Consider the following 13009-nt stretch of genomic DNA (forward strand, 5'->3'; position numbering starts at 1 on the left):
TACCTACCCGGTGCGTTAGACTACATCCTGCATTATGCAACTTAGACTGAATAGATAGACTTACCGTTTTCGTTGAACGCCTTCCCTCCGGCGTATCTCAGCGAATAAGGACGGGTGACTTGAGCAAATCCCGTGATCTCACCCAAAGTCCGGATCCATGGAAGTAGGGTGGAGTAGGGGAGAGGTTCGGTAGGGGAGATATCCCAACCATTCAGAGTCTGCACCGCTTTCCGAAACACGGGAACATTGTCCAACGTCCGATTCAGGCGTAATGGGAGCTCATTGCGGCCTGGCGGAATCTTGAGTCTGCTCAATTCCTCTGGCGAGGTTAGATTATAGGCTGCAAACGCCCGATCGCGGAAGAGCAGGCCGAGGAGGAAGACGTGAGGACTGAAGAGGAGCGTCTGATCGAACATAATCTCAGGAAGGGGGAAGGTGTTCCTTAAGGAAAAGTCAGCGCATGATTTTCTTGTACACAATGATCACGTACAGGTCTTTGATACCAAGAAACTCCTTTGTAAATTCAAAAGTGAACTCCAGCAGTACTCGATGAGGGCCACCCTCAGGATCACGTAGAAGTGTAACTTGTATATGGCGATAACAGAGACTGAGGAGAGCCTGGGGCCGGTTCGCTGTAAACCCACCAAGTTGTAGATAGAGCTGGGCTTGTATCCTATAGCGACCGTGAGGATATCTCTTTTCGGTTGTTACTAGATTCGTTTGCAGAACTTGAGCCAGATCCTCGACATACATGCAGGCTTTATCTCGACCGATCTTCTTTAGATCGTGTTTCTTCGCCAGCTTCCTTAGTACCTGTTAGTTATGTTAGATATATATGCTCACGTGAGACTTTAGTTAGAAAGCCAGGTCAATGTACCTTATGCATGCTCCGATTCATCTTTCCGTCTAGTTTCACACCAGTTGCTCTTTCATACACAAGCCGGAAAACCTTCCAGTACGTTCCTAGGGAGCTAGAGAATTTGGTTCCTCGGCGTTTCCTCCCACCTTTGCCCTGGCGCTGGCTAAGTAGCCAGTCAAAGAATGTGTATAAAGTCCTAACCGATACGGTTGCGTAAGCACGATAATAGTCTTTCTTGAGGTACGTCCAGCACCTATGCTGGGTCAGTCCATGGATCTAACGCAAGCTCCAAGGAGATAGGAGACCTACTGGTTCCACTGATCTTCCATACGATTGAGCAAGCGAGTACTGCTTTCCTTATAGTCTTCTTTGATGTATTCTTGTTCGTTGAAATTCTCCAGTTGTTGAAGGTAGTATTCAGGCGGATGATCGTCGTTGGGGAAGACCCATGCTTCATTCTTTTCGTTTTTGTCGGCAAATTCGTCTATGTCTGTCAGATCCGTATCCAGCTCTACACTATGGTCTGTGTCAGACGCAGAGTAATCGCTGCTGTTGGAGAAATTTTTAACGGATGAGTATTGTGGCATGTCGCACAACATATGCAAAAAAGAAGCGTGAGAGAGAGGCAAAGCAAGTACACGCGGAGCTAATAGAAGCAGAGCATGCGCCTATAGTTGGGTGTCTGAGGCCAAGTGTGAAGGGAAACAAGAGTAACACAACGAGACTTTGAGTTTGAAGGAGAATGCAGGCTGCAAAGGAAACAAGAAAATGAAAAGAAGGCCTGGTTTGTATTGCTGCAGACGGGGAGGAGAGGGCCTTTAGTACTCCATCAGCAGTCCGATCTTGAATTCGGTTAACATTCACTTATAGTGTTTAAAAAATTGAGTCAGGTCACAGGCATGCTGCAGCATGCCTAACGAGAGAATAAATTAGCCCTTGCACTTATTTAACGCTTACGCTAGCTAAGGTAGGAAAGCCGGAGAGGTTTCCACTCGGGCCACTGCCCACACGATTAGGGGGGTTTTGTGGCAAGTTAGCATCCATAAACGGCGTCACAAGCTACCCAAATCAGCAGCGAAATTGCCGTTAGATTGTTTAAGATAGTAATCTATATTAACTATTTAATTTAAAGTTAAATAAGATAGTGTTGTAGAACTAATAGGTCGGTTGGTCGGTGACTAACCTGACCTAGATTACATAATCCGTCCGATCCTTTGATCTATCTAATCTTATTAGATGGAGGAATGGTAGATTAGATGAAGACTGAGATAGATTACTAAATAGAGTTAGACTTAGTTAAATAAGTATATAGTCTGACCAATCTACTAATTTAGATTAGTAGATTAATCAGTCTATTATTCTTGATATATTCTATTTGTTTAAAGTTCTCTAGCCTTTAATAGTTATGAGCCCGGCGCTATAAGATCGTGGTATGATTCTCCCTGCGCATTTTATACTGCTAAGACTTTGAATAAAAAATTAATTACTCTATCGTTAATCGACCCTCTTTAAATTATCTATTACTATAGATTACGACAATTAGATCGTTGTAACTATAATCCTTTTAAAAACTAGAAACGACTAGCTAATATAGTTTACCTAGCTCTATTCTTATGCCTAAGATAAGAGTATCTGGCACTTAATTAATCTAGATCTTTCTACTGTTCCTCTAATCTAGGACTGTGAACTAGTTTACCCTAAGATTTTAATTAAGCTATCGCCTGTACTGGTTTTACGCTTAGAACCATCTGATAAGGAAATTAAAGAACACTAATAAGTAACCCTTTAATACGAAGTAAAGTTGAGAGCATATAAGCTAGCTACTACTAACTATTTAGAAGATATTAATTAATATAAGGTCTAATCCGTAAAGTGGAATCGCGATGTTGCTTGTCTTAGTAATATAGGAGAGTGGATTTCTAAGACTATATCCTAGGATTATCTCTCTGTAGTTATACTTAAGCTTCTTAATACTAGATCTTTAACCTCTTAGGCTATTATTTGAGAACTAAAAAGCGATCTAGTACTAATAGATTAGGCTAACACGGACTGGGTTAGGGAGTAGTATCGTACGTATCTTAATAAAGCTAAGTATGGCTAGGTTAGTCCTAAACGCTAGTTTAACGAATAGAAACTTCTATATAGAAAGGCTTAGGCTTTTAATATACTGGACGTTAAGAGTTAGCTTACTCTTACTAACTTTCTTAATACGTTAGTACTATATATTGCACTAGAATTTACTAGGAGTACCTACCTACTAATAGCTTAAGACTATACTAGAGGAAGACTGGAGATAATAATAGAAGAGCTAGCGTAGTCGTTTACTATTCTACTCTAACGTAATATAGCTATAGTAGTAAAGAGTAAAGAATATAGAATATTTATATTAATTTAAAATGTAGGGTTATAGCCTAGGCTGAAACTAGCTAAAGAAACGTTTACGTGCCTATGCAAACTACGAGGATCGTACTTATAGAACCTACTAATCTGTAGAAGGTTAGAGACAGCGCTAACTGGATTAACTAAAGTTAGACTACCGCTAATTATACTCTCTAATATGGATTAGAAGAAGATATATAAAAGGATTAATAAGCTAGAGTAGGCTACGCTACTTAACTATCTTAAGTAGAATAGCTAGAAGATAGTTATAGCTATAGTTACGATCTTTAATTATAAGAAGTAAAGAGGATACTCTAAATACTTTATTACTATAGTACTAATTAATCTAGTACTATTCTAGAAGAAGGAAGAAATGCTCTTAGGGATCTATAGTACTATGCTATACGAACTCTACCCTCTTTTAACGAGCACGATCCTTGATAGTAGAGAGGCAGTTTACGTGGTTAATAACAAAAGCTTATTTATTCTAGGTACCTTTAAGCTAATAACGGAACTTAAGATAGTTAACGTAGGAATAGAATCCCTTACTATTAGAGGAATAGGGGATTGCTTAATTAAGAACTTCTTTAATAGCGATCGCGGACTAAAGACTGAGGATCTGTTACTTAAGAACGTTAAGCTAGTTAATCGTTTCTATATTACAGTAGGGTGACAAAAAAAAAACGTAGTAAAAAAAGTTATTATTTTTGAAAAGATAATTACTCAGCAGCTATAGTGGCTATAGATATAAAAGTTAGTGCGTTATAAAGCTAAGATCTTCTAGTCTTTTACATAGGTGTCACGTGACATTCTACTGCAGCATTAGGTAGATCTATAATAACTTAAATACTTAGAAAAATTCTAAAAGATTTTGAACTTTTAGAACTCTATAGTAGATAGAGCTATATAGCTAATAGTTATATATATAGTAGTAGTAGATATATAGATCACGTGATAATAGTCTTAGCTACTCTAGCTTATATATATAATAGATTCTTAATACATCTAGTACTTAGCCTATACTTACATAAGCGGTATATTAGTCAGCAATTAGTCAGAATATCATATATATATCACTCTTTTAATCCTTAGTCTCTTAGATCTTTATTTCCTCTAGATAGATCTAAAACTTTCTAAATTTAAAGCTGAAGTTGATCGGCTTATTAACGCCAATATAGCTATTAAAAACATTTCTATCTACTTTTAGAAGCCTCTAAGATCTATCTACGACGCTATTTATCGTATTAATAAAAAAAAGAAAAACATTACTAAGCAAGAAAGAGCTAGTAGAGGCCGGGTTTCAAAGCTTTCTACTAGGACTAGAAGAGCTATTAATAGGGATATAACTAAGAGCCCAAAGAAGACAAATTCTAGATTAATTCGCGAGAATAATCTAGAAGTTTCTACTAGAACTCTTTAAAGAGTTCTTAATGTAGAAGGCTAAATAGTAAATATCTACTCTAAAAAATTAACGTTAAACGCGTCTAGAGCTAGAGAAAGACTAGCCTACGCTAAGAGACAGCTAAAAGAGCTTTCTAATATTGATTTTAAAAAGATTATATTCTCAGACGAGTGTGGAGTTAAGCGTAGGCACGGATCTCGCTCAGAATATACTAGAAAACGCGGTAATTCCAAAGGTAGAAGAACTCTAGTTTCTAGTAAAACTACTAGTACGTTTTAAAAACTCCTATATATATAATATATATCTACTAGATATATATAATTATTATATATATATCTTATCTATATCTAGCTTACTAATTAAGTTCTAGGTCATAATATAACTATCCAAGTTTGGGCCGCAATTTAGATAGGTAGAAGATTAGATATAGTAGTAATAAAAACACTAAAATCTACTATTTCTCATCGCTCTCACCACTATATTAGGCGGTGTCTAATACCCTATATAAAACTAAAAATAAAGAGAGATAAGTTTAATATATATATTTTAAATATATATTTGTATTTTTCTTTTAATATTTAATAATACATTTCTACCTAAGTATGTTAAATTATAGAGCTAATTTGAAACTATTTAGGCTAGAGTTTTCAGCAAGATAACGCTAAGATCCATATAGCTAAGAACGTTCTAGAGTGGTTTCAGCGTAACCATATTAGACTTTTTAAGCATCCGCCATATAGCCCAGATCTTAACCCAATAGAAAACGTATGGAGCTTACTTAAGGACCGGCTTACTAAGCTACCTAGTAGGTCTCTTGGCGATGGCTCTACAGATGAGAGTATAAATACTTTTATTAGCGTAATTAAACAAGAGTGGGCTAATATTCCACAAAGAGATATAGATAATTGTATCTTATCTATAGAAAACCGATATACTAGAGTAGTAGAAGCACGAGGCTGGTATACAAAGTATTAGTTAGTAGCTAGAAGATAATAGAAAAAATCTTGTTTTAAAACAAAGTATTTCTATATCACAAAAAATTGATAGATAATATGTCTCTATCTTAATATATATTATATATCTTACTAATCTAACTATATATAGCACTTGTTAGTATATAAGATCTAAAAATAGCAGCGCGAAATATTTAGTTAGAATCTAGAAAAATTAGTTCTCGAACTTTAGCATGTTTTGTAGCCAGGAATAAGCTTCCTAAGCATTACGTAATATAGTCATTATAAACTACTTAATATCTAGTTTTCAATGGACTAACCCGTTTAAGTATAGGTGCTCTATAAGCTGAGTTATCATCTTTTAAAAACTATTACTTTTTTAACTACGTTTTTTTTTTGTCACCCCCCTGTATATAAGTTATTCTACTAAGTAGTGTCTTATGTTACTAAATATAATCTATTAGAGTTAGAAAGCGCTTATAAGAGGTAATATAAGTTAGTCTCTCTTTATAAATTACTAATCTATACTAATATTAACTATTTAGATTAATAATTTCTATAATAAGCACATTACTTTAATTAGTAAGATGATTAACTATAAGAAAGGCTAATTAAGCTACTCTAATAACGATCCCTTTAAAGAGAGCGTATACTCTCTTACTCTTAAGCTATTACGCCCCTATATCTTATTTTACTATTCTCTCTCTTCTCTAATTTATACTAAGAAACCTTACTAATTATCTATGTATTAGATGCTAAGTAAGTACTATTAAGAGTACTTAGATAAGTATACTTTTTTAGCTTCTTATTCAAGTATTTCTTAGTCTAGTTATAAGTCTACTTATTAATATAAGTTAAGTTATAGGTTGTATTATTACTATAAATCTAATTCGCCTATATATAAGACTCTATCTTAGACTTAGAGGTATAGTAATTAGTATATTCTTTCTACGTATTTAGCTGCTTCTCTTCTATATTATTATAGAGTGCTATTGCCTTTTAGTAATACTAGCGTCTTATCCCCGTTATAGAATGTTCTACTCTTTATAGTAAGGCTAATTACTTCTCTATTCTTTAGTCACTTAATGTATGTAGCTTCTTATAATTAGCTATCTACTTAGAGCTCTATAGAGTTCTTTATTAAGCGTACTACTAAATATAGTCTTAAGAAGAGCCTTAAGAAGAAGATTAAGGATAGATTATTTACTACTAAGAATTATTAGGACTTTATCTTAGCTTATTAGTTACGCGTAAAGCTTTTACGTACTTAAATTAATAAGCTTAAGAGAGATATAGAGAAGTAGAAGAGGTTAGCTAATATAGCTACTCGCGAGTTTACGCGTTAGTTTTCTCCTTTAGCTCTCTTAGATAAGGATATCTAATTCTTCATTCTCTTTTAACCTAGTAGTAGTTGATAATAGGTTATTTTTATTTAGAGTTTAGATATAATAAAAGAGATAGATATTATAAGTACTCGCCTTTTACTCTTATATACTTATAGTTACTAGCCCTTTAGTCTCTTAATAATATTTTCTCTAGGTTAGTAATTATTTTACTAGTATTTTAGAGATTAAGTAGCTTCTTAAACTTATTAATTATTAATAAGTTAGTAAATTAGTTAATCTATCGATAGGTATACTATTTATTTCTAGGTATTATACTTAGAATAATTCTTTTATATATTTCTATCTTAACTATATATTCTAGATATCTATATATTAGAGCCTAGTAGTAAAACGCTTATTTTTTTTAATTACTAACCTAATTATCTATTAATTATCGCACTATATAGTTTAGAGCTCTCTTAGATTAATTAGTATTTCTTTTAAAAATCTTTTAATCGCTCTTATTTTTTTAGATACGTATTTTAGCGTAAGAAGTTCTACCTTAGTAGTTAACGTAGTAACTATGTTTTACTTAGCGGCCTTCTAAAATATCGCTTTACTATATAATATTACAATATATCTATACGATAAGTAGTGCGTCTCTAGATTATCTATAAATAATATATTACTATAGATAATTAGGTCTAGACTATTAAAATCTTTATACTAGATCGCGTCGTAACATATCTATTATAAGTAAATAATAACCCGCTTAACTACCTTAATATACTAATTACTTAGGTTAGTTAAGAAGTATAATAACTTTAATATAGCGAATATAATATCTAGCCTAAGTATAATTATGGTATATAATACTAAACTAACTCTTTCTTAATATGCTTTAATCTATTACTTTATTGCCTCGCCTTTGTTCTTAACTAGCTTCTCTAATAGTAGTAAGGTTAGTAGAAATATCTCACTATCTATACTAAACCTCTTCGCAATTTTATTAATATATATGTTATAGACTAGTATAATTGTTTAATTAATGCGGTTTCTTATTACGCGCTCCTCTAACAACTACTCTACCAGCCCTTAATTCTATATCTTATAGTTTAATATAATACAATTCTGTTGAAATAAGGAGGGTGCTACTTGTTCTATAGCTAGCTCAGAGGTATAGTAGTCTACTTGTCTAGCGATAGACTCAGAGGTAGCGAATCGATAGGTTCTAGGATGAAAAGAGAGAAATGCTAGGGGAGAGAGATAAGGATTGGATTGATCTGATCTAGTAGTCTGATCTGTTCTTGTAATCTGCTCTGGTTTCTATCTACTAGCTATTCTACTACTATATATATTTGCTGTACTAGATTCTAGAAGAATCTATCTAGTAGTAGATTACGTAGCTATAGACGTAATAGATAGATGAATTGTATAGGGATTGGTTGACTGAAGAATCCGAGTATAGTGCCGAGCACCCGGATTATGTCAGAGATTAGCTGATTAGCTTATATCTCTAACAAATTCTATATCTATATAGCTCTTTTCTTATTATCTTTATAATATAAAATAAGAGTATTATTATAGAGTAGGCTATGCCTACCCTTTAGGCTAGCAGTAAGCAGGGCTAGGGCAGGATATTATAAATAGTGACTATACCTAAGCCCCTTTTCAATAGCTTAAGCAATACAATAACTTTTAGTTCCTTATAGTTTCCTGTTTAGGGCTAACTCATAACAAGTATTATTAATATAAAATAATACCTATACTTTTTAGTTCTAATTAAAGAAGAGATATAGCTTTTTCTTTAAGGCTTATAGCCCTAATTCTTATAGTAATCTTACGAGCTCTTTATATTAAAGAAGTAAGAAGTCTCTTAGCCTATATAATACGCGATTAAGTTAGACGTATGTTCTCTTCTTCTTAAATCTATCTAGTATCTCATAGATTACTAGATTTACTATTATAATTCTTATATTTAGAAATACTCCTATAATATTATATTATCTAATCTTTGAGTTAAACTCTACGCCTATAGCTATTACTACGCGAAAAGACCTTATAGCTGATATCGCTGCGTAAGTTAATTTAAGTAAGCCTTTCTTCTAGAGATTACCTCTTATAATATTTCTTACCTTATATTTTAAGAAATATCTATCTTAATTAAACTTATAGGTTTATACCTACTTTAGCGGAAGTAGGTAATAAGCCTAATCTATTACTTTAAGTCTATTAATCTTAGTCTAGGTCTCTTTATCATTTAGAGTCTTAACCTCTTTTTACGCTACTTTATAGAATAAGGTTTTAAGTAGATATAGTATTATCTACTTCTACGTATTTAGAGAGTTAGTAAGATTATCTCTATATAAATAATTCTTTAATACGTAACGTATTCTACCACTGAGACGGCCACCCCACTGAGCTGGCTACTTTTTCTTAGCATTGCGAACTTCACGTACGAAAGACAATGTCTTAATAATAGAACGCGATATTAACTTAGTAAGAAGGTAGGATTACTCTTACGATTTAAGCCTATCGTATAGGCTAGTTGAAGAGTATTTAACGCGCTATAGCAGCCTACAACGTATAGCATTAACGCCTTTCTAATTAGCTAAAGAAAATTACCTTTTAACCTATAGCGCAGTTAAATTGCTAGAAGCTAACTGAGTCTAAAGAGTAAACTGTTGTATAATATATTCTTAACCTAGACTTATAAGAATTTGCCTCCTATCTATATAAACTAGTAGATATAGTAGAGAAACTACTACGCGTATAAGGTGGCTAGCCTTTAGGTAAGAACTAGCTAGAGCGGTTCGTCTCGCGTATGGATGGGCTTAGAACAGCCTTTAATTAAGTAAAGGATCGTTAGAGAATTTAGTAAGAGAATTTAGAGATAATTAATGCGTAGTTTAAGCTCGTATAAGAGACGATTAAGAAGTATAGGGTTTATTTAGACGATATCTATAACTTTAATAAAACTAGCTTTTAGATGGGCGTAATTAGCTTAATAAAGGTAGTTATAGGCGCAGAGCGTCGTACGAGACCTACTCTTACTTAGCTAAGCAATTATAAGTAGGTTACTATTATTTAGAGTATCTATACTGCGGGATACGCTACTCCGCTATTTATTATCTATAAAGGACGTATCTATATCTCTGCTTAGTACGAAGAAGCAGATATACTATACGATTAGAAGCTCTTAGTATTAGAGAACGGCTAGATAAATAATAAGCTTAGTCTAGCGTAGTTAAAGTACTTTAATAAGTATAAAAAGACGCGTTAGGTAGAGTTATACAGACTACTTATCCTTAATAGCTATAAGAGCTACCTTAACTAAGAATTTAAGGATTACTACCTCGTATAAAGAATCTTTACCCTCTATATACCTACTTCTTCGTCGTATATACTTCAGCTACTTAACGTTATCTACTTTTCGCCTCTTAAGTAGAAGTACTCTTAACGCGTATAAGACTTAGCACGCTACTACGTCTAGTATATTAATAAGGAGCGCTTTCTTCTAGCCTTTTAAGACGCGTTTTTTAACGTGTTTACGTCTAATAACTATAAGAAGGCCTTTAAGGCAGCAGGAATAGTCTCTATCGACGCGCAGAGAGTTATTAATCGTCTTAATATACGTCTTTATACCCTACTATAGCAAGACTAGCTAGAAATACCCTAGACGTTAAGAACACTAAGTAATTCGCACGAATTTAGATCACAGTTAAAGCTTATAAGAGATTCTTTTATATAGTCGCTAATCACTATATAAGAAAGCTTTTTAAAGCTTATTAAAGGGGCTGAGGAGATGCTATATAAGAATATACTTAGAAAGGCCCGCGTACGAGAGCTTAAAGAGTAATTCGTAGTAGTAATAAAGCGCCGGGGGCGCAAAAAAAAGCGAATTTAGATAGGTAGGATACTAGAGTTTAGTGCAGGAGCATCGCAGGTAGCTAAAAGTAATTCTACTAGTCGTACGATATTAAAGAAGGCACGGGGTGGGAGTAGTTAAGAAAGGACCCTACTAGGGCAACGGCACTATAGAACGTATAGGAGGACAGGCTATAACTCTCGTACGTGCTAGAAAGATATAGAAGAAGATTCTCTTTTAGATATAAGTAAGTCGTATAAAGTATCTATAGCTAGTGTAGAGTAATTTAAGTTTTTATATATAAAGTTCGCAATGCTACGAAAAAGTGGCCGGCTTAGTGGGGTGGCCGTCTCAGTGGTGGAATACGTTATAGTATTACTTTTTTAAGCGCTGCTACTATAACTACTACGCTTAGTATTTTATAGTACTACTACTTATTCTATTTACGTACTACTTCTAGAATAAAGGTATGATAGAAATTATTCTATATATCTTCTAATTCCTTCAGTCTAGTAAATAATATATATACACCTCTAGATATTCTATCTCTTAGTTAATTATTAAGATCGCAGTCTTTATATTTACGCCGTACTAGCGGATATCTATTTAGAGGGCTATTAATCTTTAGCACTTCTTTCCTAATTCTTTAACGTTATTATATAGGTAGGTTTCTTCTATTAGACTTACTAAGCGCGTTAGAGATTACGCGACTAGCGCGATTATTTAGCTAAAAAGAGCGCTCCTACTCTTAACCTCTTAGTAGTCGCCCTTATTAAGGACGTACTATAAGCTATAATAATCTAGCTCTCTTAAGTAAGTGTACTTTCTTATAGTTATTAGGGCCTTTTCCCTTTTATATTTCTAGTACTAAGGTGTACTTTAAAGTAGAAAGTATAGAAATAGATTTCTAATCCGCGCGAATTTCTTAGTATTTACTAGCTACGCTTACACTCTATATAGATTCTGCTAATTTATAATTATAATTACTAGACTAGTAAGTCTCTATTTTATAATTATCTAATAGCTTATTACTAATTTCTTTATTAGTAATTATATCTTCTTCTACTACTTCTCTTTTCTTAACAAGTAGTAAGATATCTATCTTTAGCCTAAGATTCTTTAACTTACTATTATATAATATATTAATAATCTTTACTACTTTACCTTTAGATATTTCTTAATCTTTCTTACTCTTATAAAATAGTCTCTTATTAAAGATCACGTTACGCGTTATAATTATCTAATTAAGTATTAGTATCTATACTTAGTATATATTAGATGCGATATATCTAACTAAGTATCTAATATAGGCTCTTAGGTTAACTTTAAACGCTCTCTCATCTCGCCCTACTATGCGCTTCTAATCTAGTAGATATACGTAATAGCTATAGGTAAAAATTTTACTTTAGTCTAGGCGGAGGTTAGCTATTATAGATTAAATTTATAACATACTATACTTCTAAAAGCTTTTCCTAAACTATAGGTCTAGTACTTTATTATGTAATCTAAAGGAGTAGATTTCTATTAGGCTTATACTATAGAGATACGCTGTAGTATTTATTACTTCTAGCTATAACATTTTAGAGAGGTTTACGCTAGTGCGCATCTTAATTACTTTCGTGATTAGCTTTTAGCCTATTGTCTCCGCTAATCTATTTAGCTTATAGATATATAGTAGTAGACTTTTAATTATAATACTCTTTTCCTCCGCCTATTCTTAATATCTTAATTTCTCTCTCTAGGGAAGTATTATAGTGTTATTATCTTAGTAGATCTTAATAATTCTAATACTCTATTTCTATTTAATAGTTACGATAAACTTCTTAATTACTCTTATAATTTCGCTTACTATCTTTAACTATATATTATTATTATATAGCTTACCTAAGAAGTCTTTCTTTATAATTATCGCCTATTCTTCGTATATTCTTCTAGTAGGTATATTAAATAGATTCTATAATATATAGAAGAATAGTTAAGGTAATCTCTCGCGCGGTCGCCTTAAAATTACCTATATAGTATACGCTCTTATATAGTTCTTATATTTAATTCTCTATATACTAATAATCTTAATATTATACGTAGTATAGCCTAATACGCAAAGTACACACTAATCTAGATAACTTAACCTTTAGTACTATAGCTTCTCCTTATCTATTCTTAGACTTAGTTAGACTAATCTTTTAATAGTATTTATAGTTATTAATATAGAAGAGTAATTAT

The 13009-nt window shown here is 32.9% G+C and overlaps 1 protein-coding gene across 1 annotated transcript in view; it reads right to left on the bottom strand.

Moving 5' to 3' along the window:
* COCSADRAFT_140222 (uncharacterized protein) overlaps positions 1-1446 on the bottom strand; it is a gene marked incomplete at both ends in the record, with an annotated part of 3481 nt that extends 2035 nt beyond the window's left edge. Inside the window, 3 exons of the mRNA XM_007700708.1 lie at positions 491-813; positions 878-1112; positions 1169-1446. Coding sequence (XP_007698898.1) covers positions 491-813; positions 878-1112; positions 1169-1446 — 836 coding nt within the window. The remainder of the gene's footprint in view (positions 1-490; positions 814-877; positions 1113-1168) is intronic.
* Between the last annotated feature and the right edge of the window lie 11563 nt (positions 1447-13009).

The sequence above is a fragment of the Bipolaris sorokiniana genome (genome assembly GCF_000338995.1).
Source record: "Bipolaris sorokiniana ND90Pr unplaced genomic scaffold COCSAscaffold_5, whole genome shotgun sequence".
In the NCBI taxonomy this organism is placed as follows: domain Eukaryota; kingdom Fungi; phylum Ascomycota; class Dothideomycetes; order Pleosporales; family Pleosporaceae; genus Bipolaris; species Bipolaris sorokiniana.